At 46.8% G+C, this 23,109-nt stretch overlaps 1 protein-coding gene across 1 annotated transcript; it reads left to right on the plus strand.

Moving 5' to 3' along the window:
* Positions 1-183: 183 nt before the first annotated feature.
* On the plus strand, positions 184-21,173 carry LOC146176482 (fatty acid CoA ligase Acsl3-like). Its single transcript, XM_084582807.1, has 3 exons — positions 184-535; positions 13,583-14,512; positions 17,175-21,173. The coding sequence occupies exons 2-3, from the start codon at positions 13,796-13,798 to the stop codon at positions 18,603-18,605; spliced, it is 2,148 nt and encodes a 715-aa protein (XP_084438933.1). The 5' UTR covers positions 184-535; positions 13,583-13,795; the 3' UTR covers positions 18,606-21,173.
* The last annotated feature ends 1,936 nt before the right edge of the window (positions 21,174-23,109 follow it).

The following is a 23,109-nucleotide window of genomic DNA, read 5'->3' on the forward strand; positions in this document are numbered from 1 at the left end:
AGCCCAGGCGTAGACTGTAGTAACTTAATTATTTCATTTTGTTTTGTATTAGAGAAGCTGCGGAGGATTTAACAAAAAAGAAAACGCGAACCGGAACCAAGTTCAATATAAATGTAGAAAGGGCGCGATAACATGTACTGGCGGCCGAAATCCATCGCGATGTTGCAGATACGCCACGCGGCAAGGACGCGGTCGGATTACGCCCATGCATTTCAACTGGGCTAGCGAGACAAACGCGTTGAAAGATAAGGCTCTGGCCGTTTTGCAAGTCTGAGTGCGGGCAGCAGATATAGCTGCTGTTTTTGACGATGCCGGCGGATTTCGAGCATCCATCGTGGGCGTAGACGGGACCCCTCCCCCAAGGCACACACCGAGATTGCGTGAAGTGGCTCTGTGGTGCAAGCTCGTGTTAGGAGACTGCAAACGTTCAAAGCACATGAGCTTAGGCTGCTGGCTGGGTCCTTCCACGACGAGAAAGATTTTTCTCAACAACCTGAGAAGAGCTTCGTCTTGAACGGCGGGACACTCAACTCTAGTGAGTACTACGGCCCTCATTTTCTCTATGGAACTGTACGTAGTGAAGCTGGCAGAAATGCTTAGGAATAAAAACACTCTAAACAAAACAAAAGCAAATTGAAATCATACCCGATGGCACACCATTTTTCACAACGTTATGCTTGTTCTGCTAATGCATTACCATAACATTAATTTTTGGCATGTCTTATGACGAGAACAGGCCACGCTTTTGCCTCGTCTCCCTTCTGAGCATTCCTGGACACTCACGTGGCTGTCTCAAATTTTGGTCTGTTTTGGTTTATGGGGTTTGACGTGCTAGAGTGACAGGCTATGAGAGACGCTGTAGTGGAGGACTCCAGAAATTTTGACCACCTGTGGTTCTTTAACGTGCACTGACATCGCATAGCACACGGACGCCTTGGTTTTCGCCTCCGTCGAAAAGCGGCCACCGCGGCCGGTACACTATCGCCTTCTTCGCAACAGCAGTCGAGTACTGTAACCACTGCGCCACCCCGGCGGGGCTTGGCTGTATTGCTGTGCTCCTATTTTCTCCCCAGCAGTTCCTAAAAATAGCATGGTGAATCTGCGTCGGGTCTTGGAGATCGGATGCGCCAGTGGGACATTGGGGCTAAAGTTATTTTCTGAATGAAGAGACAGGCGTCAGCAAGGCGACACTGTGTCGAATTCTTAGAGGACGCTTCTCTCTGGGGCAATGGTAAGATCTATATATTGCTTAGACTGTGTTTCACCGGAGGAGCAACTGCCGTCATGTTCGATATGAGTCTAAACTCGCCCATCTTTCGACGCCACCACCATTATTCTCATATTTCACTGTTTTACTCTATGAGCAGGCAATAATAGGGGAGACTAATTGAACGAGTAAAACTGCGCGAAAAAGACGGGACGTAAGAAACACACAGGCACAAACAAGGCGCAGACAGGGCACACTGTGCCTGTGTATTTCTTGTGTCCTGTCTTTTTCGCGCAGTTTTACTCGTTCAATTAGTATGAACCAACTAGCCCTTCAGAGTGTATAGGGGAGACGAAGGTTTTGTTAATATTGCTACGAAGATGACGAAGCGGGCAGGGGCGCGGGGCGGAGCGCTCGCGCCAGGCCCGCTGGCCATTTAAAGCATATTTCATCGTCATGTCATCATGTCGTTCTGCTTCTGTTTTGTCGCCGTGTTTCATCGCTTGTCATGCCACCATGTAACATTTGGTTGGAGGTGCGGTTCATCCCAATCCTCGCCTTGCACCATCGAAGCCAACCGTACGCCGGGTCCATCGGCCGAGAGCCCGTGGAGATCGCCGCCCAGCTTTGCCTCAGCCCTTTGTGTTCAGACCCGACCAGCCGCTCTCACCAGCCCCGTCCCCAGCCCTGACCACAACACACGACGACCAGGAAGAGCCCAAAGCCGACCCGGCCGACCTCACGACGAAGCGATCTCACGACCACTAGAGCGAAGACAGCACCCCCGCCCAAGCCGTTCGACGTGTCCATGAGCCTTGGCCTTCGGCAAACGGTGACGATTGGACCTGATACTCCTGGGCAACCATTCATCCCATCTTTGCATTCATTGTGGTCTTCAGCGTTTCATGTCCTAATCCTGTCTCTGTGTTCATCGTCACTTCATGCAATAGATTTCTAGCAATAGATCGGGACGATCACTCGGTGGCCCCTGGTAGTGCTACGAAGATGAAGCGGGCAGTGGCGCGGGGCGGAGCGCTCGCGCCAGGCCCGCTGGTCATTAAAGCATATTTTACCGTCATGTCATCATGTCGTTCTGCTTCTGTTTTATCGCCGTGTTCCATCGCTTGTCATGCCACACGTAACATCAACATCCTGTCTACTGGTAAACGTTGGTATAGGCGAAGGGAAACTACCTTAACATTGCGAAACATGTGAACAGTGCTATTTTGTTATTTAATGTAGTACCGGCAGTACTCGGAATCGCGTGAACTAACGTCACATGAATATATGCTCTAGTCCCTCCCAACTTATAAACTCCATTGTAGCCAAAGAAAATGTTGTCAGTTAATGAATTCCTGCACAAATACTTTTACCTCATTTAATATGTTGAGAAGAAAAGGGCATAATTTCAGGTGGCATGCAACAATTTCCGTCCGCACGGAAACTACAGGCACGGAAATTTCGAACCCATGGAAAAGTTGCACAGGAAAAACTGCGAGTAAATACAATACCACGACAAGGAAAAATGCACAGGATTTGGAACTTACAACAAATTCGAATGAAGACTGTAACCATTGTATTCAGTTTTGACTGCGGGCACGCAGCCAAGGTAAAGAGCCGAGAAAACAGGGACGATTTTTGTTGCGAAATCGCTGTACGGATTGATAACGAAATTGAAAGTATAACCGGAACTAAACTAAGAGTGGAGTACAGGCGAGGTATGCACTGTTTAATTTATAAAGTCAAGGAAACCGGAGTAAGCGGACGATTTAACTCCAGAACGCTGAATAATTTAACCTGTAATAAATCTGACCGACAGCAGCCAACGTTAAACATTGAAGAAGTCGACGAAGTGGGGCCGGAAGCCTGGTTGACACTTGATAGCTGGTCTGAGCGACGAGTTATCAGTCATCTGCTACCGTACTGAAGTTTGAACAAACTCCTTACACTTGGTGGAGGAGCTTGGTCTCGATCCCAGTAACTTTCGCACCTTGCAATAACACAAACCATTAAAGAAAATAATAAGATGTAGCAGGAACTGGCGTTAAGGCAAACAAGAAACACGCCTAAAAGCCTAGAAACAAGGAGTAAAAAAAAAAAAAAAAGTTACTAAGGTTAGAAAGAAGGAAGCATTTTTACGAGGAAACTTAAGGGAGGAAAGGTAAGGGCCGCTTTTCGCTGAACTTTCATCCCAGCTATCTTGGCGGCTTCTAAAATATCGCGTGTCAGTCGCCTGTTTCTTTTTTCTATTATCTCAGCGCTTTCGAAGTCGGGCGAACACTGGCGTGATTTCGGGCTATCTCGTGTTTTGCAGTCGTGCTCTTAGACATCAGGCCGCATGACCGATATGCATCGTGCCGTTTGAGAAAGGCTTAAATACTTCCGAATAATGATCTATGACTATGACTAGAACACTGATCAAGGTAAATAGCTGAGAAGCTCTCGAATAAAATAATATCGCTGACTGTGTGTGGGGGGAGGGGCGAGGGGGAGAGGTGAGGGGGGGTGGCAGCGCATGTTACTACCGGTGTCCTACGCAGGTTCGTTAACTTATTCGCAAGTCAGAGACAAACGCTATATGCCACTACAAACTATTTCCTCTCTTATTATTATTATTATTATTTGCAAAATTATGTTACATCAAGCGAAATCCGACGTATGCACGCCCACGGCCTGAGTTGGGTTGTATGCTACAGGTGGGATTAACCTTGCTTATTCTGCCGGCAACTGCTCCACCGTAGCGTCACTTACGCGTTAAAGATATCCTAATATCTGTGAAATCTGCTTCACTATACGCAGTCTCTTATAACAGTACATATTCCACTCCAGCAGTCACCATCTATGCACATATTCACTCTCAGTATAACATAGTCCACTCCAGAAGTCACCATCTATGCACACATTCACTCACAGTAAAACACAGTCTATTCCAGCTGCCACCATCTATACATACATTCAGTCACAGTAGAACATAATCCATTCCAGCTGTCACCATCTAGAGTCGAGAGCAGTGTCCCGCAGAAATTGTAAAAGAAAGCGTGAAGCCTCCCTTCTGCATGTCTGGTTTCCACTCGGGTGGGCAATGTCCTGAAGTGCACTATGAAGAGCTCCTATCTTCTTGAATGAAGCGAGCATCACACAACTTCCCGTGTTGTACTTTGGACAGTACATAATATAATGTTCTATATCCCCACACAAACCACATATAGAACATAGCGGGGACGACGCCAGGCCCGACTTATGCATCCAAGCAGGAGTACGAGCAAATCCCGTGCGACTTCGATGTAGTAGAGTGGTCTGATGTCTGCTCAGTCCCTTGGTCACACATGGCTTGTGGGGCACACTCCACATGGTACTAAAATAGTTGAGTAACCTCAACTCCGGCAGGGGAATGAGTCCGCGACACAAGTGCCATCCTTTTTCGGCGCCTTTTTCCTAATATAGGTTTCGTAAAAAGTTATTGTTCTGATGTTTTTCAGCCTCACTTCCGTGACTAAGCAAAAAAAGCTCGGAAGGGTAGTCCGTTTTCTTTATTATAAATGCCTGGCTACGAAAACTTACTTCTTTCTCAAATGGCCTCAACAGTGTTTCGTCTTACTAGCCTCGAATGCAGGAACAAAACGAGACAATCGGCTTATTGGCTCTTGCTCAAAGGACCAGTAAATCAGACGACGTTAGTAACAGTTGCGGTTTCAGTATCCTCAGAAAACAATTTTCGGCCTATCTCAGGCTCAGAAATAGCGAAGGATTTCATGATTAAACAAAAAAATTTGTTTCCTGCCAATCCAAAACAAACCAGAAATTATAGAAGAAAAATTGTACTTCGTCTCGTCACAATGACGGGTAACTGCTTTGTCCAACGGAGCTAAATATAGGTTAGTTAGGTATACAAAGCTATGCAAGTTTGGATGCAAATACCATTGTTTAGAACAAACAATAGATTGCTTGACTACAAAAGCCCTACAAAATCTTTAAGAGTGTCGAATTGGGGGTACACGTTATGAAGAGCACTTGGGCCATAGGCCATAATGCTCCGTAAGTTTATGTGTGTTAATAAATCTTGAGTAGTAAAATAATTGCTTTGCATTGACTGAAAAACCCATGACCGGTTTTCGAAGCTTCTTCTTGAGTAAATGAAGAATTTCTACAAACATTTTGGCTAAAACGGGGTTTCCCGAGCCTAATATGTTTGTCCGACAGAGCAGGAAATTTACGCCACATACTGAGTGACAGCCTGTCTGGTATATTTGCCGCAGAAGCCTTTTAGTTTCTGTGCCGTTGTTTAAAAGAATGATTTCGTGCCAAACAAACAGCCCTCCTCTTCACCCCCCCCCCCCCCCCTCCTCTCCTCTCTCCTCGTTGTTCTACTCGCGTGCCCTTGTAAATAAAACAGAACAACAATACAGAAGTGTTCGTCTTGTTAAAAAACAAAAGCGTCATGTTCAGCTGATCTTTCTTGTCGTCTAATTGCTTTTGTAAGCCATGTTTTCTCAGCTGTTTCTTCAAAGCATTATAAACTAACTGCCTAACCACAACCGTAACTATGAAGCTTTGCATAAGTACTAGTTACTTTTAGTTTGAAAATTTTGAGGCTTCCTATTTGCTTCAATATGACATACTTCCGCTGGGCTGGCTGCAGCTCCACTAGTCTCGCTTTAAGTCTTAGGAAGAAGTCGACATAACGCACGAAGATAACTTTGAGCAGATAACTCACATTCGTATCCTCGAGTCAACAACAATCTACGCATTTGTCTGATGTCACTGATATAAACACGCCAGTACAAATTGAACCTAAAGAAGTACAGCCCTTTCGAAACATTGCCGGTAAGACTCTCGTGTCTCAATATTGCTCATTCTCACCGAAATTCGGATTCTTGCTAAACGGCACTCTCCTCTGGTGCAAAAAAAGAGAGAGAGAGAGAGGAAAAAAAAGGGAAGCGGTCATTGTTTGGCTGTTCACCCAGTCTCTTTTGTCATGTACCTATGATTGTCTCCCCATACCGGAACGCACTTATGTTCCATAGGATGAATATTCGACCAGTTTACCGACACCTGCCGCATCGGGTCAACAGCTACCGGACGCCCTGACTGCACGGAACAGTTAAATAGATCTAGGCGAAGAATGCCAATGCTTTTTCCTCTGACTGCAATGCGGTGGAGATTAGAGGACCAACGACCCCAACTGCCAGATAAAGAGACAAATATACCGTGAGCAGACAGAGCGAGCCTACCTACTAAGAATCAAACTTTGCAACCAACAGCATTCAACATCTGAAGGCAGCACACCCGAAAACGCAACGTCGTCCGACTACATTCGCGAGTACCCCGCGTTATCGCCACACAGACAGCTACTGAAAACAGAGTAGACGCAGCAGCCTTGAATAAGCGGAAAGACACGTATCATTACGTACCGCAGCTCAGAGGCGACGGAGCCCGCAAAGGCGTTCGCAAATGCCGTGGACAGCACACAGCGACCAATCCCGAGCAAGAGCCCTGCACGTAGCATGGAATCTGGAAAATAAAGTAACCCAATGCTACTGTCAGGGTCCCTACTGGTAAACCAAGCACTCCTACATCCGTCACAAAACCCGCATGCTCAAAATCTCCGACATCACGAGCACTTTTTACTACTCCCACTTATTCAGCACTTCAGTATCAGAGGCACATCCGACAGGCTCCCTCTCTCTTGATTCCATTAAAGATAGAGCTCCACCTGAATTAATAAGACCCCGCTTGAGCGCTTTCGGAACACAAACTCAACGTCTCATCTATACGTCTAAAAAGTGTCCTCTGTCTGCAAACGCCATGATACATTCCTCGCCATGCTGGAACGAGTAGGCCGCATGCTCGAGCGCCTTGTCTCTGATGAAGAATATAACCTCGAAGGTGAAAAATACATAACTCAGTCACGAAGTAGACAGTTTTCCTATGACCAAAACGATACTCCAGGCACACATTGTAACCACAGAGGTATACTTAGCCAATGGCAGAATTAAGTGGCGGAAACTTCTGCGTTTTCCAGCGCTACTGCCGTGGTGTAGGTAACAAATGAAGCAACAATGAAGCAATACCTTACAAAATCGAAGAATCCTCTGCACGTGCTATTTCTTCAAGAGCAGAAAGAGGAGAACTTATCGGAATACAAAGCTGCCCACTCGGAGCACAAAGAACATCACTTTGCAGCCAGTGACTTCAGGTAACTTGAAACGTAACATTAAGCAGTAGACCGAAACAGCAGAGCATGGTTAAGAAGAGTATGCCTTAGTAACTACAGTACCCCAAGACAATTCACAACGTGTAAAGCTATGCCACGTGCACAGTCCACTAAAATCCAAGTGTAACCTTAGCAAAATCTTCACGTTGTAAATAGTAAGGCGACTCATGAAATTTACTCTGTTGCATGGAGACTTTAGTGCTCTGAACACAGCACAGGGTAGAAGGCCAGCAATAATACAGGTAGGTTTTCGGAAGGGAGAGTAAACAAATTGCATTGTACAATGGTCAACAATCCGGCGGTAGCCAATCATACAGGCAAGCATAACCCAGATCTTACCACATCGGACCTCGTGTTGCACGAAGGACAATACCTTACGACTTGGAAGAAAAGCCACGAACACCAAACTAGCGACTACGAAACAACATGCGTCACTATTTACTTATGACGATGCTGAGATTTAGTATAAGATGAATAGGTAGGTCGCGGAATTGTTTGTGTGCTCCCTTGCTCGTGCTTCTTCGGGATATTGTTGATGTTTCCCCAACCTGACACTCGTAACCAAGGAACTAAAAAGGTCCAGAGTCACACACAACTCGGATCTGGACTCCATATGGTGGCAGTATGAGTTGATTGACTATTAGCTATTACGGATAACTGTGTGTATAGCAATGTAGGTCAGCCAGGTATCGGGTATATGTGTCTGATTTGTCGACGTTATTTAACATTTAAGCTTTGCTACGGCGGGAAAATTGCCGCCAAAATCCGCTCCACTAGGCTAACCCTAGCAGTAGCTGGCAACAATCTCAATCTCGCAAACACATTGATCCCCCATTTTTTTTATGAAAATATTGGCGATTTTCACATTATCAAAGCCACACCGTGGCGGCGCTGCTATCCAGTCGATGAACTTGCTCGAAAGATTCGCGCCACGTGCAGCTGGGCCTGAGTAGCAAGCACTTTCGGAAAGCCGTTTCGGGAGCGTCGTGGTATAAAAAGAAAGTGAAGAGCCTTGCAAACGAGCTTATCTGCGAAAAAAGAAAAGAAATATGAACGGATGCAGTATCACTCAGACGAGACCGTGCTACTGAAGCACTTGTTGAAGTGCACTCGTAGCTATATGCGAATTCACCGCATGGAGTGGACGAAGCTGCAATTTTGAACCCAGTGTCGATGCAGCAACCGGAGTCGTGCTACCCTTCAGGAGTGCCGAGTGAGTGATTCCGCAAAGAAGCTTGTTTTCTTGGCTAAGCAAAGAAGTAAGAGCGTAGCTTCGTGCCTACCTTAGGGAAATTAATCTCCAAATCAAATCTCGCAATTAACTCCTAATGATGTTTATTGAAAAAATGACTGAATAAAGGTAAGCTTTTACGATTTGTATGTTTCGTGAAAGGACTGGGTGTTAGTGATATACGCTTCCAGAGCACGCGATATCATCGCTTCGCCGCACATGATTGCTGCGCCTGTTCTGGTAGTCGTAGAATATGAAGCAGCGCGGAAAAAAAAATGTCGACGATAAAAAAGCAGCATGCAAGGCAGGATGTGTGCAGAACTTAGCCGCGTATGTTTCTTCACTCTCGCATCCACTTGTTTTTTCGCGCTACCTAATGTCCCAGGATGATTAACATCGCATAGCCCACAGGAAAATTTTCATCTATTTCACAAATCGTCTCCCTGACATGTAATAATTTTCTTCTGTATTTAAGTATAGCAGTGATAGTGGCCTAGTTGGAGCCAGTCGACAAGACCAGGCACTTTCCGCCTTTTTCTCATTTTGATCTCAGGCAGCAGGATATGAAAGGGACAGCAGCGCCGTTCTGCTTGCGTCGGCGAGAACGGCGTCAAGCATCCTTGGTCACGGCGCACCGAGTTTCCAGTGTCCATATTCCGACGCTGTTTTCCTCAATTTGGTCTAAGCGACGGCGACAGCTTTTCGGCCAGACCAGCTTCACGTAAAAAAGTAGCTTAAGGCATCAGTCTGCGGGGTGATTGGCAATTGCCGTCGAAATGTGTTTAGTGGTACAAGGCTCCGGACCACTAGATCGCGAGCATGCTATCACTACTATTTCCGACACCGATGTACAGCAGTTTGAAAAGTTATTGGCGCTTGCGGCGCGGTAAGGCTAACCGAGCGGGTGCGGCCAAGGGTGGCAGTTCCTGGCCCTACGGGGCTGGGACGGTAGGTCACCGCCGCTTGCGGCGGGGGCTAGCCTGCCACAGAATTTTTATCTGTTGTAGGCCGTCATTGCACTCGCCACCGTTTTGGTGGTGGACGACGGCTGTTGTTGCGGCGCGTTTCTTTCTCTCAATCTTTTTTATTTTCTTCTCAATTTTCTCTTCTGTCCGCACGAGGCAGCGGAGGTGGCTCAGCTACAGAGCCAGTAGCAGGCCCGTGCAATTTCTTTTCTTTTTTCCTACAGCCACAATAACAACAACAACAACATGAGTTCAAACTTTTACGACCTAATGCAAGTGCCTTGTTTTGTGACTGACCTGCGCACGAATGGAAGCTGATGAAGAGGGCGACGCACCAAGCGAGAAAGTGGTCGTTTGACACGTCCGATTTTAGGCTGCATTGACGGCTTAGTTTCCCAATTCAGCGGCTATGGGAAGCTGGCCTGAGCGCTTCTTCTTCCATGAGTTCGAATCATGTCGATGGCAATTTGCTTTTTTTCGGTTATGTGTTTAATTGATAGATCTTACCGACGCCACCGGTTTCACGACGCCACCGTTTCCGCGGTGCATGCTGGTATACGTAGCAATCCGGCATCTCCAGCCATTCGAAGTCCCTGTGCGCCGCGTCTCTGGAAGATTTTTAGTTTATTGTTGAGCCATCGTGCAGTGGGAGGATCCACCTACTAAGTTCCTGGATGCTATTACAAGAACACGAGAGAAAGGCCCCGGGGTTTATGCTTTTTTTTTTCTAAAGATAAAAAGCTACGATAAATGTGGGATAAATGGACCAATAGGGCCGGACAGAACGGCAGGTTAGGCAGCGTTTTAAATTCATGCCGTCTTTTCCAAACTAAATAGGTGTCTTGCTGTGGCTTCTAGCTCGCATGGGAATTTAAGACAGGTAGATGAAAATGCCGAAGAATATTAATTTTTCGCCCCTTTGCTGTTGTATACTCCTTCTGGAATAGATCACCCACCTCTCGTTCGCGGAAGTACTTGCGGAACTCTTTGGCTACTACGTCTCTCCTTCTGTCGCCGTGCGCTATTAGAAAGTTGGTTGGTTGGTTGGTTGGTTGGTGGGGTTTAACGTCCCAAAGCGACTAAGGCTATGAGAGACGCCGTAGTGGAGGACTCCGGAAATTTCGACCACCTGGGGTTCTTTAACGTGCAGTGACATCGCACAGCACACGGATGCCACTCCGTTTCGCCTCCATCGAAACGCAGCCACCGAGGTCGGGTTCGAACCCGGGTACTCCGGCACAGTAGTCGGGCGTCTTACCACTGCACCACCCCGGCGGGGTCTATTAGAAAGTGTAGGTCTTTTAGGAGTGAACGCTGTGTCAGAAACGCATCACGTAACGGGTCTATGTTGCTTCACTTGCAACGCAGGTAGCAACCATGTATGGTTAAGGTGATGGTCAGCTCAATCATATGGCTTCTGTAGTACCATATGATAAGGGGTGATAAGGATTGCGAAGAGCGTGGCATCTGCGCGCTCCATGGTTCGTATTTCTTTTCATTGTGCTTGTATCCGAATGGCAAGAAAAAGAGCCTAGATCCATCCATGATCCTATCGTGAAGGACTCTAACGCGTTTTTGTTACCAGATGCGTTTGAAATCAATGCTAACGGTGGAGCGCGTAGAAGCCGCACTTTTTGCAATTTTAATCGCGATGTTGCATCAAGGCGTTACTTTTGTGATGACGTAACCTGCCTCATGGGGCACTTTTTTTTTTTTAGCTCGCTAGCCTAATATCAGGTGAACCTTCCCCAGTCACCTTCGGTGCTAGTTGCATCTACGGAACCTCGCTATTTTCACGATGTTCCGCAAACAAAGATAAAAACAAAATGTCACGTATATCTTCATATTTAAGAAACTGTGAGGTCAAATTTACCAAGGTATGCGTCACAAACCCCAGCCTTTACGGTCAATAGAGGCGCAGGATCCCCTTTACACACAACACACACGCGCGTACGCAAAAACGCCACGACGCGGTAGCGATAAAACACTGCTCGATAAATAACAAGATAGAAAGCCGACGATGAACACTGTGATAAAAGACGACTATAAAGATGAAGCAAATATCCAGATATAGTACGTAGAGGCAAGAGTTACATAGATTACACAGCGTAAAATACTAAACCAGATCAAGGTTTAAACAAAGGCGAAAACAATATTCAATTAACCGACAGTCTCTGGCCAAAAGGAATTATCACGGCTTTCTTGTTCGATGAGGCGTCGTAGTTGCAGAGTTGATCGCTAGCGGCGGCTGTACAACATGAGGAAGAAACGATGAGTTGATCGCGCGCTCAGTGGAAAAAAATAACACCTTCCCAGAGCGAGCGGCCGCGAGAGTGGGCTGACATCTCCCCAGAGCGCACTGCCGCGGGCGTGCTGCGGTCTGCCTTTTTATCCCCTCGGCTGGTTGCCTACGGCCCATCGTCAAGGACGCGCGCTGACCGGTCTCTGCCCCGGAGAGTCATGTCGAAGCATGTTCGGAGGAGAGGGGAGGTCCCGTAACATCCACTCTATATGTGAGGCAGCTTGTGACAGTACGCCATTAAAATTTGTTTCCGTGCGAAATCCAGTTTAGTGTCTTTAGGGTACGAAACGCTCCGCTGCATTTAAAAACTGCTGTCAACCGTAATCCTATGGCGTCCACCACTAAGCCAACATACCGTATACACACTTCGAAACGCACGTGTGTAAAATCAACCTCGCAAACTAATCACATTTATCAATGATCCATACATGTATAGCTCAAACTAATACGATACTCAACTCGTGTTTAGCGGCCAGCAATGGAGATAAAAGCGCAGCTGGCATTTTTAAACGTACGCCTTGCATGAAACAGCCAGTGTAGTTTGGTGAAGTATTCGCACTACGAATTCATGTCTTAGGGTGCTGTGAGATGCAACAAAAGTTGGTGTGCACTCAGCGAGAGGATATTACACTCGTGCATCGGTTGACCAGTCGACTACAATAAGCATGACGGCAGGACAACTTCGGAAAAAATCAGCGCATGCGCAGATCGGCCGGTGGGATCGGTATGTCACTATAAGCGCTCATCACGTGATGCGTGACGTCACACAGTGATGACGAAGAGTGAATTACGGGTCTCGGGAGTTCACACCAGACAGTCGCCGGTTGGAAATCTTTAGTTCTGCGCATGCGTGAAAATATGCGTAAGAATATTTGTGTGTACGGATAAGGAGCAGAATAAAATCCGCCGTGTCCATTGTTACGTTTTAGGTTTAATTCAGGGATAGTTTCTAGCCACAGTTGCAGACGAGAAGTCTGGAGGACTATACCGTCGGGCATGCGCAGAGGAAGATCGTGCACCGGCGAATGCTATGGGAGCTTCATTACCTCTGTGTCTCACTGGCTTCCGCAGGAGAACCCGTTAAAGCGCAAGACACGGAGCTCACGCTGCACTTTTTTTATTATAAAGTGGTTTGTATTTCGCCATTCAGCATGGCAGAGGAAAGTCAGAGTGGGAATGTGCTAACTTCACTACTTTCATTTGCATAGCATTTCTGCGGACATTCGCCTGCAGGCGTGTATGCGACCTCATTTCCGCGTCCATGAAGTCTTTCGACTCAGAAGAGTCACAAGGGAAGCTAAAGGAGTACACAAAATTTTTCGCAGTAACTTTTAGGTAGATATATTTCGTAGGGCTAATGCCTAATATGCTCTCAGCTTATCATTACCCTTTACAGTGGTCATATGGCTGAAAAATTATATACTTAGATGCCATCAACGTTTGGCACACTTTTCAGTTACATCACACTCAGCTGTGGACTCGTAGCAATTCAAACGAATGAGATGGCAAAAAAAAAAAACATTCAATAAAAAATATCAACTTGTAGACGTTCAAACATGTGCGAAAGGTGAGAATGGATTATGTGTTCTTTAATACAAAATGTAGCTAAGATTTGGAAGTTTTGTGACGTGTGATCATGTACTCGTCACTTTTTTATTTACAGGCCATGACGATCCTGCTTACTTGAGACGGCGGCTTCCTGAAAAGAAACAAGCTGGTGGTTCCAAGCGCAATAAACGAAGGTTCTTCGTTGTGAAGACTTCGCCACTAAAAGTTTGAAGGCTCTGCCCTGCAAAAAATACCGCTGCTCTCTTCCTTCGCATATTCGGTTTTTTCTAGCCGTAAGACTACGACGTTGCCTCTCAAGGTCAAAACCATGTATCCATTGGCGATTCAAATCACCCTTTCTCTGATTAAAGTCCTGACTGCCATCTACGATATCGTCACACTACCAATCTATGCCGTCTTCCAGAAGCCCTGGGTCTACTGGAAACGGAAGTACGCTTGCGTTGCGAAGCCTATTGTCGAAGGCGACCCATCTTCCGCGTACCGCAAGTTGAGGGTCCCCACATTCGAAAAGTTTAAGGACTGTCAAACACTGAATGACGTGGCCCGCGCCGCGATTCGCCTGCACTCGAAACGTCTCGCCCTGGGAACAAGACCCTTGCTGGGGTGCAGCGAAGAGAAGCAGCCAAACGGCAAGATTTTCAAGAAGCTCGTCCTGGGTGACTACGAGTGGATAACGTATGAAGAGGTGGACCACAGGATCGAGGTTACTGCTCGTGGGCTGCTGGCCATAGGCGCGAGACCCCGGAAGCGCTTGGGCATCTTCGCCGAGACGAGAGCCGAGTGGATGGTGACGGCGCAAGCCTGCTTCCGAGCAAACATACCGCTGGTGACGCTCTATGCCACACTGAGCGACGAAGGCGTAGTTAGCGCCGTCAACGATACGCAGGTGACTCATCTGGTAACCTCGGCAGACCTTCTCCTCAGGCTCCTGAGTTTCGTGGACAAGATGCCGACGTTGACGCACGTTGTGTACATGGAGAGTTCCAACTCGAAGCTACCAATGGCATCGGCTCAAGGCCTGGAGGTGAGTACATTGAACAGGAATTGATGATTCGGTAAGGATGGATATATTGAGAGTTTGCGAAGGCTTAACTATGCATTGTAATGTGAAAGCATTATATGGCTGATCAGTTACAAAACGCTGCATCGTCGAGCAACTCTGTGATGTCACCATTATTCCATAGGTAGTCGATGGGTAATCTTTAATATTAGGGGATGATAATGAGCATTGCTGGAATGATGAGAGGCGTTGTAAAATAATGATTAATACTGCTAATGCTGATGACAGTATAAAAGCCTTAAAAGTAATGGGTTTTAAGTACAGGTCTTTAGAAGTAAAGGACTCTAACTCGAAGACCGTGAGGACCGATGGAGGCGTTAGGCTGAATTGTTCAGGCGAAATACCCCAAGTTGAAGATCTTTAGGGTTAGGACCTTCAGTTCGAAATGTTCGAGTTAAAAGGCCCACGGGATGAAATGACATTGAGAAGGCTTTGACGAGGATACTTAGTATACAACCCATGGTACCAAAGCAGTCAAGTTTTAGTGCGCGTCATATGCACATCACACCACATTAAATGATGGAAAAAGGAAGCAGGATATTGTAAAGGGGTTGTAGCAGTTGGCGCCAAAACACGGAGTGATAGATAAGGGCGCGTTGTCGCCAGGTGCCACTGGTGTGGAGGCGGTTGCTCATGAAGGCTGGGGCTGGTGACCGACGCGGGCTTTGCCGATTGCGGCGGAGGATTTTTGCTGCTGGCATATTTGTTATGCAAGCCGCTGTCGCACTTGCCGCTGCTTCGGTAGCAGCTGACGACTGCTGTGACGCTCGTCTCCTTTTTCAGTCCACTCTTTAAATATACCTCTTACCGCACCAGGCAGCGATGATGGCTCAGCCGGAGCTAGTTGGCAGGCTTGTGCATTTTGACACAATGGCGTTCTTCATAAAACCCGGCATCGTTGTTGTGAGCGAAAAATCATGGGCATGCCTTTGACTGGTTGTGACAGGTGCTCCCACCACACTGCAAAAAGCACTGTCAAGAGGGGAGGGATAGATAAAAATAAACCCATGGGACCCCTGATCCCGAGCCGTAGGCCTCGCAAGTACGCTCATAGGGCTTTTTTAAAGCGGGGCTTTATGTCTACTTTGGGTGGTCTTTCACATAATGTGCTACAGCTTAAAGCTGGCTAGTGTATGCGTGAGATAATAGAGGCACAGAACAAAATATACGTGGTTTAGCTAGTATCAGGGTGCTTTACGCGCATGAGGATCTGGAGTAACTGGTAGCCATTAACACTATCGTGTATTTCATACCCTTAAAAGCGGAGTTAACATTCCCAACTTAGTTCTCCATTGCCTTCTTCTTTCAGTCGAAGCACAAACCCTGTCACTATTTTCTCCGTGGTGCTGCTCGCCGCTTGGTATGGTGGTCGTTGCAAGTCGCCCTCCATAGCGGAACTCAACGAAAAGAGAAGATGTGAAACAATGTTTAATGGAGTTTATCGCAAGAAAATTCACAATGAGAAAACGTTGCTTTTGCATTCACAACACATAAATAGTCTTAAATGCCCTCCGCATCTTTTAGTGTGATTATGCTCTCAAGGTAGTTGTAAAGGCCCTGCTTTTATTGCGTCTTTGCGTTGCTAAGTTATGTATCATTGAGAGGCGCTGCTATGGGGCTCTCCGAGCATAATCCTCTGTCAAATTAACTCGGGAGCTTGTGCTAAAAAGTAGATAGTTCAGGATTAGTTTTGACAATGTAAGCTTAATTCAAGGAACAGTGATGGCTCTTTTTACTTTTGCCGGAATCAATCCACCAACTCGTGCTCAGCGGACCAAGGAGGCGAGTTATGCTCGTCACTTGAAGGTCCCCAGGTTCCGTTTATTAACCAATGGAGCTGCAGGAACAATAACAATTGCTCGTTGTGTATGTAGAGCCTGACGTGCATAGGAGATGAAGTTAGCTTTGAGTGGCTGTGAAGAAATTTACCGAAAATGCAGGCTGCTGGTAATGTAGGGCTTTGGTTTCTTCAGAAGTATGTAGAGCATCTACATTAGCTATGCACATGGCTGGATGTTCTTTGCTGCATTTCTCACACAATAAGCATTGTTCAGATAACTGACGGCAAGATTGGAGCTGGGCGGTTGTTCGTGTTATGGAGAAAGGTTTAACTACAAAGTATGCTTAGGGAAGTGCTCAGGAATGACAGTACTAGACGCCGCTATAGCAACTGTACTATGGCAGTAAACCGAACAAAAGACCTAATTTCTGACTTCTATTCCCGATTAATCTACCCACTGCTATTTTTCGCTGCATGATGACAGGTAATTGTGTGCCACGATCAGTGTCTGTCCTTGATGGCACACTAATTACAAGACTGCCACTGAAACGAACCTTGCTCCTCTTCTACTAAAGATCGAGCATTGTGCTGGCTGCTGGTTTTTCACCTACGCTTCTATAAACAAACACGTTTTGTGAAGACCAAGAATGTTTCATAACCGGCGTTACTGTGTATGCGCATCGGTTTAAACTAGCTACTTTAAGAAACGAAAACACGCTTATTTCTTCTGTATTGGGCCTTCAGAATGTTAGGGTAAACTGAAACAGCATATGCAAGAAAGTTTTAGTCACGTTAAAAATCTCTCATTTCCCCCCTCACAACGAAGTGTATGTCATTTGCCTGCAGGTGATCCCGTTCTCCAGCCTTGAAAAGCGCGCAGAAGGTTACCAGATTTCCTCGGAATGTTCACCAACTGCGGACGACATTGCCATTGTGATGTACACCAGCGGCTCGTTGGGAGTACCCAAGGGCGTCGTGCAAACGCATAGGAACTTCATATCGGCCATGAACGGCTATGGCGCCCTGGCGAAGAGCTTCAACACGTGGACTTGCGAAGACGCCCACGTCGGCTACCTGCCTCTGGCGCACATGTTCGAACTCATGACTGAACTATTCCTCTTCGGCGTCGGCGCACGAATAGGTTACTCGTCTCCACTGACTCTCACCGACAACGCTACCGCCTTAGCCCGGGGCTGCCCAGGTGACGTGACTCTTGTCCAGCCAACGTATATGTCCTGTGTGCCACTTGTAGCAGAGCGCCTTCGAAAGGGTATCTACGATGCCGCTGCTTTTGCGGGGCCCTTCTTCAAAGCGTTTTTCGACTACGCCGTGCGATACAAGAACTTCTGGCTGGACCTTGGATTCGACACCCCTGTCCTGAACCGGCTGGTCTTCAAGAAAACTCGTCTTCTTCTCGGTGGCAGGTTGGATGTCATTGCGTGCGGCTCGGCTCCGTTCTGTAGACACACTCTTCGATTTATGCGAGCCTGTTTCTGCTGCTATGTTACCGAAGGCTACGGACTTACTGAGACAGCAGGAACCGGAGCATTCATGGACGGCGAAGACGTGAGCGAGGATCGTGTGGGAGCCCCTCTTCCCGGATGCTATATCCGGCTAGTAGACTGGCCAGAAGGCAACTACAGCACGTCGGACAAGCCCAACCCACGCGGGGAAATTCTCGTTGGTGGAACGTGTGTGGCGCAGGGATATTTCAACAACGAGGAACAGACGCGAGAGACATTTCGTGAGGAAGGCGGCTTGCGCTGGGCCTACACAGGAGACATTGGCGAGATGTTCCCCGATGGCAGACTCAAGGTAATCGACCGCAAGAAGGACATCGTCAAGCTGCAGCATGGCGAATACGTCTCGCTCGGGCGTGTCGAGGCGGTGCTGAAGACGTGTTCCCTCGTGGACAACCTATTCGTTTATGGCAGCTCGTTGCATACGTACCTCGTGGCGTTTGTGGTGCCGAACCGTGAGGAACTTCTCAAAATCGCTGACGATATCGGCAGGAAACTGTCGACCGCCACACTCAAAGAATTGTGCACAGACGCCGATTTAGCGAAGGTGGCCGAAGATAGAATCTTGACGTATGCTCGAGCGAGCGAGTTGCGAAAGACCGAAGTTCCGCACAAGGTGAAGCTGTGTGCCGATGAGTGGATGCCAGACAGCGGACTAGTCACGCCAACATTCAAGCTTCGTAGGAAGCCGTTGCAGAACTTCTATCAGCGTGACATCGACGCCCTCTATGGTTCGGGAGAGGACAAGAGAGTGTGACCAATGTGACTGAGCAGAGCCCCCTTCTAGCCGTGAACTGTGTTTCGTGTAGTAGGGCGTCCAAGAGAACATTTTCTGTACGAGTATGAGCATTTACAAGTTGCAGCAGATCAACCGGTGAAAAACACCGAAAACAGTGTGAATGATTTCAGTATACACCTAGTGTTTGGAGATTATGCTTTTGTGCAGTATTTTTCTTTGCAAAGAACTGAAATAACAAATTCATAAAAGCCATTGTCTGCCATATGACTTAATGAGCCGAATTTTGGATGCAGATCTATACTGCCCAGGTATTGTATTTTCCAGAGAGAGGGAATGCTACATATTAGACCTTCACTCCGTCTATAAAACACGTGGTTGTCCTCGATATAAACTAGAGTAAGGAGTCTATATTGAACATTGCTCGCAGCAAGCTACAGAGCGAAAGGAACCGTACCGACCATACCGTGCAATGAGAAATGAAAGAAAATGAAAAGACCTTCCTCACATAGTAAGAACTGCATTTAAGAACACTGATAGAAATGAGACCAGCCGACTGGCCGTTATTACTCGAAGGGAACTGCTGCGAGCCCGGGTGCGTTGGTCAGCGGGTGCTTCCTTCTCTTTAACATCCTGCCGTGGCTGCAATGAAGCTGGTAACAGTGTGAAACATTCTTCCGAACCAATGATGTTGGTTATGTGTTCGTATCGTGGAAGTATAGTCGTTGGATGGGGTGTCATCTATACTGCAGGGTGGATAGCCGCAACACTCAAGATCGGGTTATTCCGTCGTAGCCCGGGAACAAGTGAGCAAAGAGAGACAATTTCTCGGGCCGAGACTACCGGTGCTGTCACAGTTCTGAACTAGGCACTTCTAGCTTGTTTCCGTATACTGCTCTGCTCTTAGAGTCCGAAGCGGTCAGACACATGCTCGGCTAAGCTTCATTCGGCTTTCACTCCGTACCAGAGTCTTGAGCTGAGCTGACGAGGGTGTCAGACTGGTTCACTTTTCTTCGGGGGCAAAACATGGTGGCCTCTATCGATATCTGACTTCATAACAAAACAACTGAAAGCAGCCTCTTGCTGCAAGGTTTCTGTGAGCACGGCTTTGTTTGTCAGCATGCTAAATTGCTCTAGAATCTTGGGTATAGTATAAATAAAGAGCGTGCCTCTAATACGCGGAAGCGGGGGCTGGTTTTGCGATGATGCTGTGACGGCGTTGCGGAGTTAACTGGCAGGTTGAACCAACAATCGAACGCGCGCAAAGATGTTTTAATTTTATAACCTCCTTGACCGCGAGCACACGCGCGGCCGCGGCTGCGGAAACGCACAGTTTTAGTAGGCGAGTTGTGAGGGGCTTTTATAAATCACGTCCCTTATATGCTAATGCCCACTCCTGGTTGTGCGCGATGGTTGATTGCGCGCATCAACTTCTCCGTTTGAGCCTGTATACGCATTGCGCGAAACAGGTTCATAGATTGGACTTGGGGAGACACCGTGGGTTCAAATGTACGAAGAAACGCACACATTGCCCTGTAGATGCTTTTTATTCTGTAGGCAGAGAAGTGTATGAATGAGTATGGCTTTGTAAAAACCGCGCCCATACTTTAAAGTGCTGTGAAGGTGTGCTCCTTTTTTTATACGCAAAAGGTAACAAAGTAACGTTGCTTTAATTACGAGAAATTTTGAGGCTTCAAGCGAGCGATGTACTACCCCACTCAATACAGCTTGCAGAGTGGACCAAAAATGATCAAGAGGTTTCCTCTGTAGTAATATAAGTGAACGTTAGCCTGATATGTCCCACTGCACTGTAACGCACATTTGCGATCGAGTTTGAACTTGGCGCTAAAGTATGCTTCAAGTGCCCAGTGCTGGTGGATTATGCTCTCGCTGCAATATTGATTTTGCAGACTTATCTGGAGGCCTTGTACTATAAAATACTTGCTAATGATTGTACGTGGTTTTTGCTGTGTAAATATCTGGAGAGCGTAATTTCACTCCAGAATACTTCGGCAATGGAGGCAGTCCTACGGACATAATTGATTACGTGTATATTCATGGTTTTTTTCTATTTCAGTTTTAGTGCTCTGTTTTCATTGTCAAGCACGTGCAATAAATAAGTGTTTTAACACAGTGTATATGAAAAAAAAAATGATTTCAGTAACGCAGAATTTACACATGATAATTAATGCGCAATAAGGATATTTCCAGCGGATAATAGCGGATATATACTTTTTAGCGAGGAGCGCTTATGATATTTCAGTGTTTATTAATGAGTACACAATAAGAACGACCTGTGTGCAAGTAAATTACCTTTTCGAAGCATATATATCAGTGTTCTAACGAATGACTAAATTATTTCTCAAACTGATTAGTCTTACCGCACTGGTTAAAGTGCAAGTACTGAGAAAAAAATGTTCAGTTGACAGCTATATCATGAGCACTAGCACAAGAAAAAGCATTCGTCATGAATAATTATGGAACCGCCAGTTATGTTTCACACTCACATTTTGTCATCCTCCTCACAGAATATATATATTGACTCCAATTATTATATAGCTTTTATGCAGTACAGAGTCGATCACACTTGTGTAGAGAGCTCGGGCAGCGCAATGTGTTTCAAATAAAGTGACATATAAAACGTAATTCTCTTCTCTGTGATAAATATCTGTACTCCAATGCAGCCGTAGAGTCATGCAAACAGTACAGATACAACTGTACCGTTCCCAACAAAACACTTTCGCTAGGATTTGGCTTTATTTACTCCATAGGACCTCGCTTGCGCGCTCTTGACAAGTGTGATCGACATTGTACACTATATTTCTCAACAAGAAATGATTTCCAGAAATTAACCATTAATGTTGGTTTTGATTCAAAACCACGACGGGCTTTAATTACTTCTGTCGAGCTCCTAACATCGCACATACGTGCATTCTGGCAGCCCCGGGCAAACAGACTCCTGAGTCAGTACCAAACAGGGATACAGACACTGCGACATTAGCGACCGCGCACTGTCAGAGATGTCAATGTTCCGCATAAGCATTGAAGGTTGCCACAGGCCGAACAAAATCTAGTGCCTCAGGTTGGCCTTTGTCATTTGCAATGTAGTGGTCATCTGAGGCATCCTATTCCGGGTACATTTAAGCTTACCCTTTAGAGCGACAGCGGTTAGGGGTCCTTCAGGATCGTAATGCTGCCATTAACTTGGCTCCGGGACGCAAACGTCTGTGTTCCAGGTGGCCATGGTGATTTTCGGGAGGCAAAACTGAATTGTGCGCTCCGAGTTCACCGGTGCAAACGGTGATAGGGTGGCCTACTGGGAAGCCCCATGGCTACTTTTCGGCAACACTGCTTAATGCCCGGACGGCACCTAAGAGCTGCGATCTAACTGAAATGAAGAATGCAAGCCAGGGCGACGATCAGTCCGCAAATACGTCGCGGCGGGCTTACGGTAGCCACGATGGCGCGCTTAATCTTTCTCGCTTCCTCTCTTACAATCGCTTGTCTACCTACGTGTATGCCACGTCTATCGAAGCGCTCGTTCGTTCTAAAAGACCCCTCGACAGCCTGTGTGAGTTTACTGTGAGGTCTTTCGTTCTTTGTATATTGCCCCTGTGGCTATTGATATGATTACGAATAACATTTTATGTGGCCTCGAGTGAAAGTCTTGCCTCTGGTGCCTCGATGACATCGCCCCCTTTTCTGGCTTAGACACCCATCTCTCCCGCCTCAAACACGACGTGACCTGCCTCAGCGAGCAGCTCGACCTACGAATGTCGTTTTGCCGCACATGTACTATTTTAGGCCATGCTATCACCAAATAGAGTGTCTGACCCGACAGATGCGTCCCTGCTGAAAAGATACGGGACTGGAACAACTGCGGTAGTTGACAGCGACGGCTCTCCGGTGTACGTTTCGACACCACTTCACCTAAGTGCCGCTTCCGACCTCGAGGAGTTTGCTATAGCCACAGCTTTATACCATGCAGTGCATTATGCACGAACATATGATACTAACACTGTACTAATCCTAATAGACTCACAGAAAATATTTAGATGCGCCAAACAAGGTAGGCTGATTCGCATTTAAGCTCGAGTCAGGCGGCATTTGTCTCTGCCGCTCACTTCTGCTGCATTGTCTCGATGCCATGCAGGGCTCAAGGCTATCATTATATAGTTGTATTGACTCTCGATGATTACTTTTGTACATTAAATTTCTTGTATTTATGGTTTTCATGCTCAGTTGAGGCTTTAAGCATGCGGAAGAATTTTTTCAGGTGGGTGGAATTTCTAGAGGGTAGAGGTGGGGTGGGGAGGTTGGCTTAAGGGCTTAAGATATCTGATCTACCGAAAGAAAGGCGCGGCCAATGAATGATATTCGTGGTCCTTGGTCCAGGAACATTGTATGTAGAAGGTAGAATGCAAAGCTACACGGGTGCGCTTGAAGGAGTTCATGCCTCAATGAATACATGACCTTCCATTGCCTTTATTGCCTATTAGTACGGCGTTAGCGTGGGCATGTTTGC

The sequence above is a fragment of the Amblyomma maculatum genome, chromosome 10 (assembly GCF_055883805.1).
Source record: "Amblyomma maculatum isolate TAMU_Amacu chromosome 10, ASM5588380v1, whole genome shotgun sequence".
Classification (NCBI taxonomy): Eukaryota; Metazoa; Arthropoda; class Arachnida; order Ixodida; family Ixodidae; genus Amblyomma; species Amblyomma maculatum.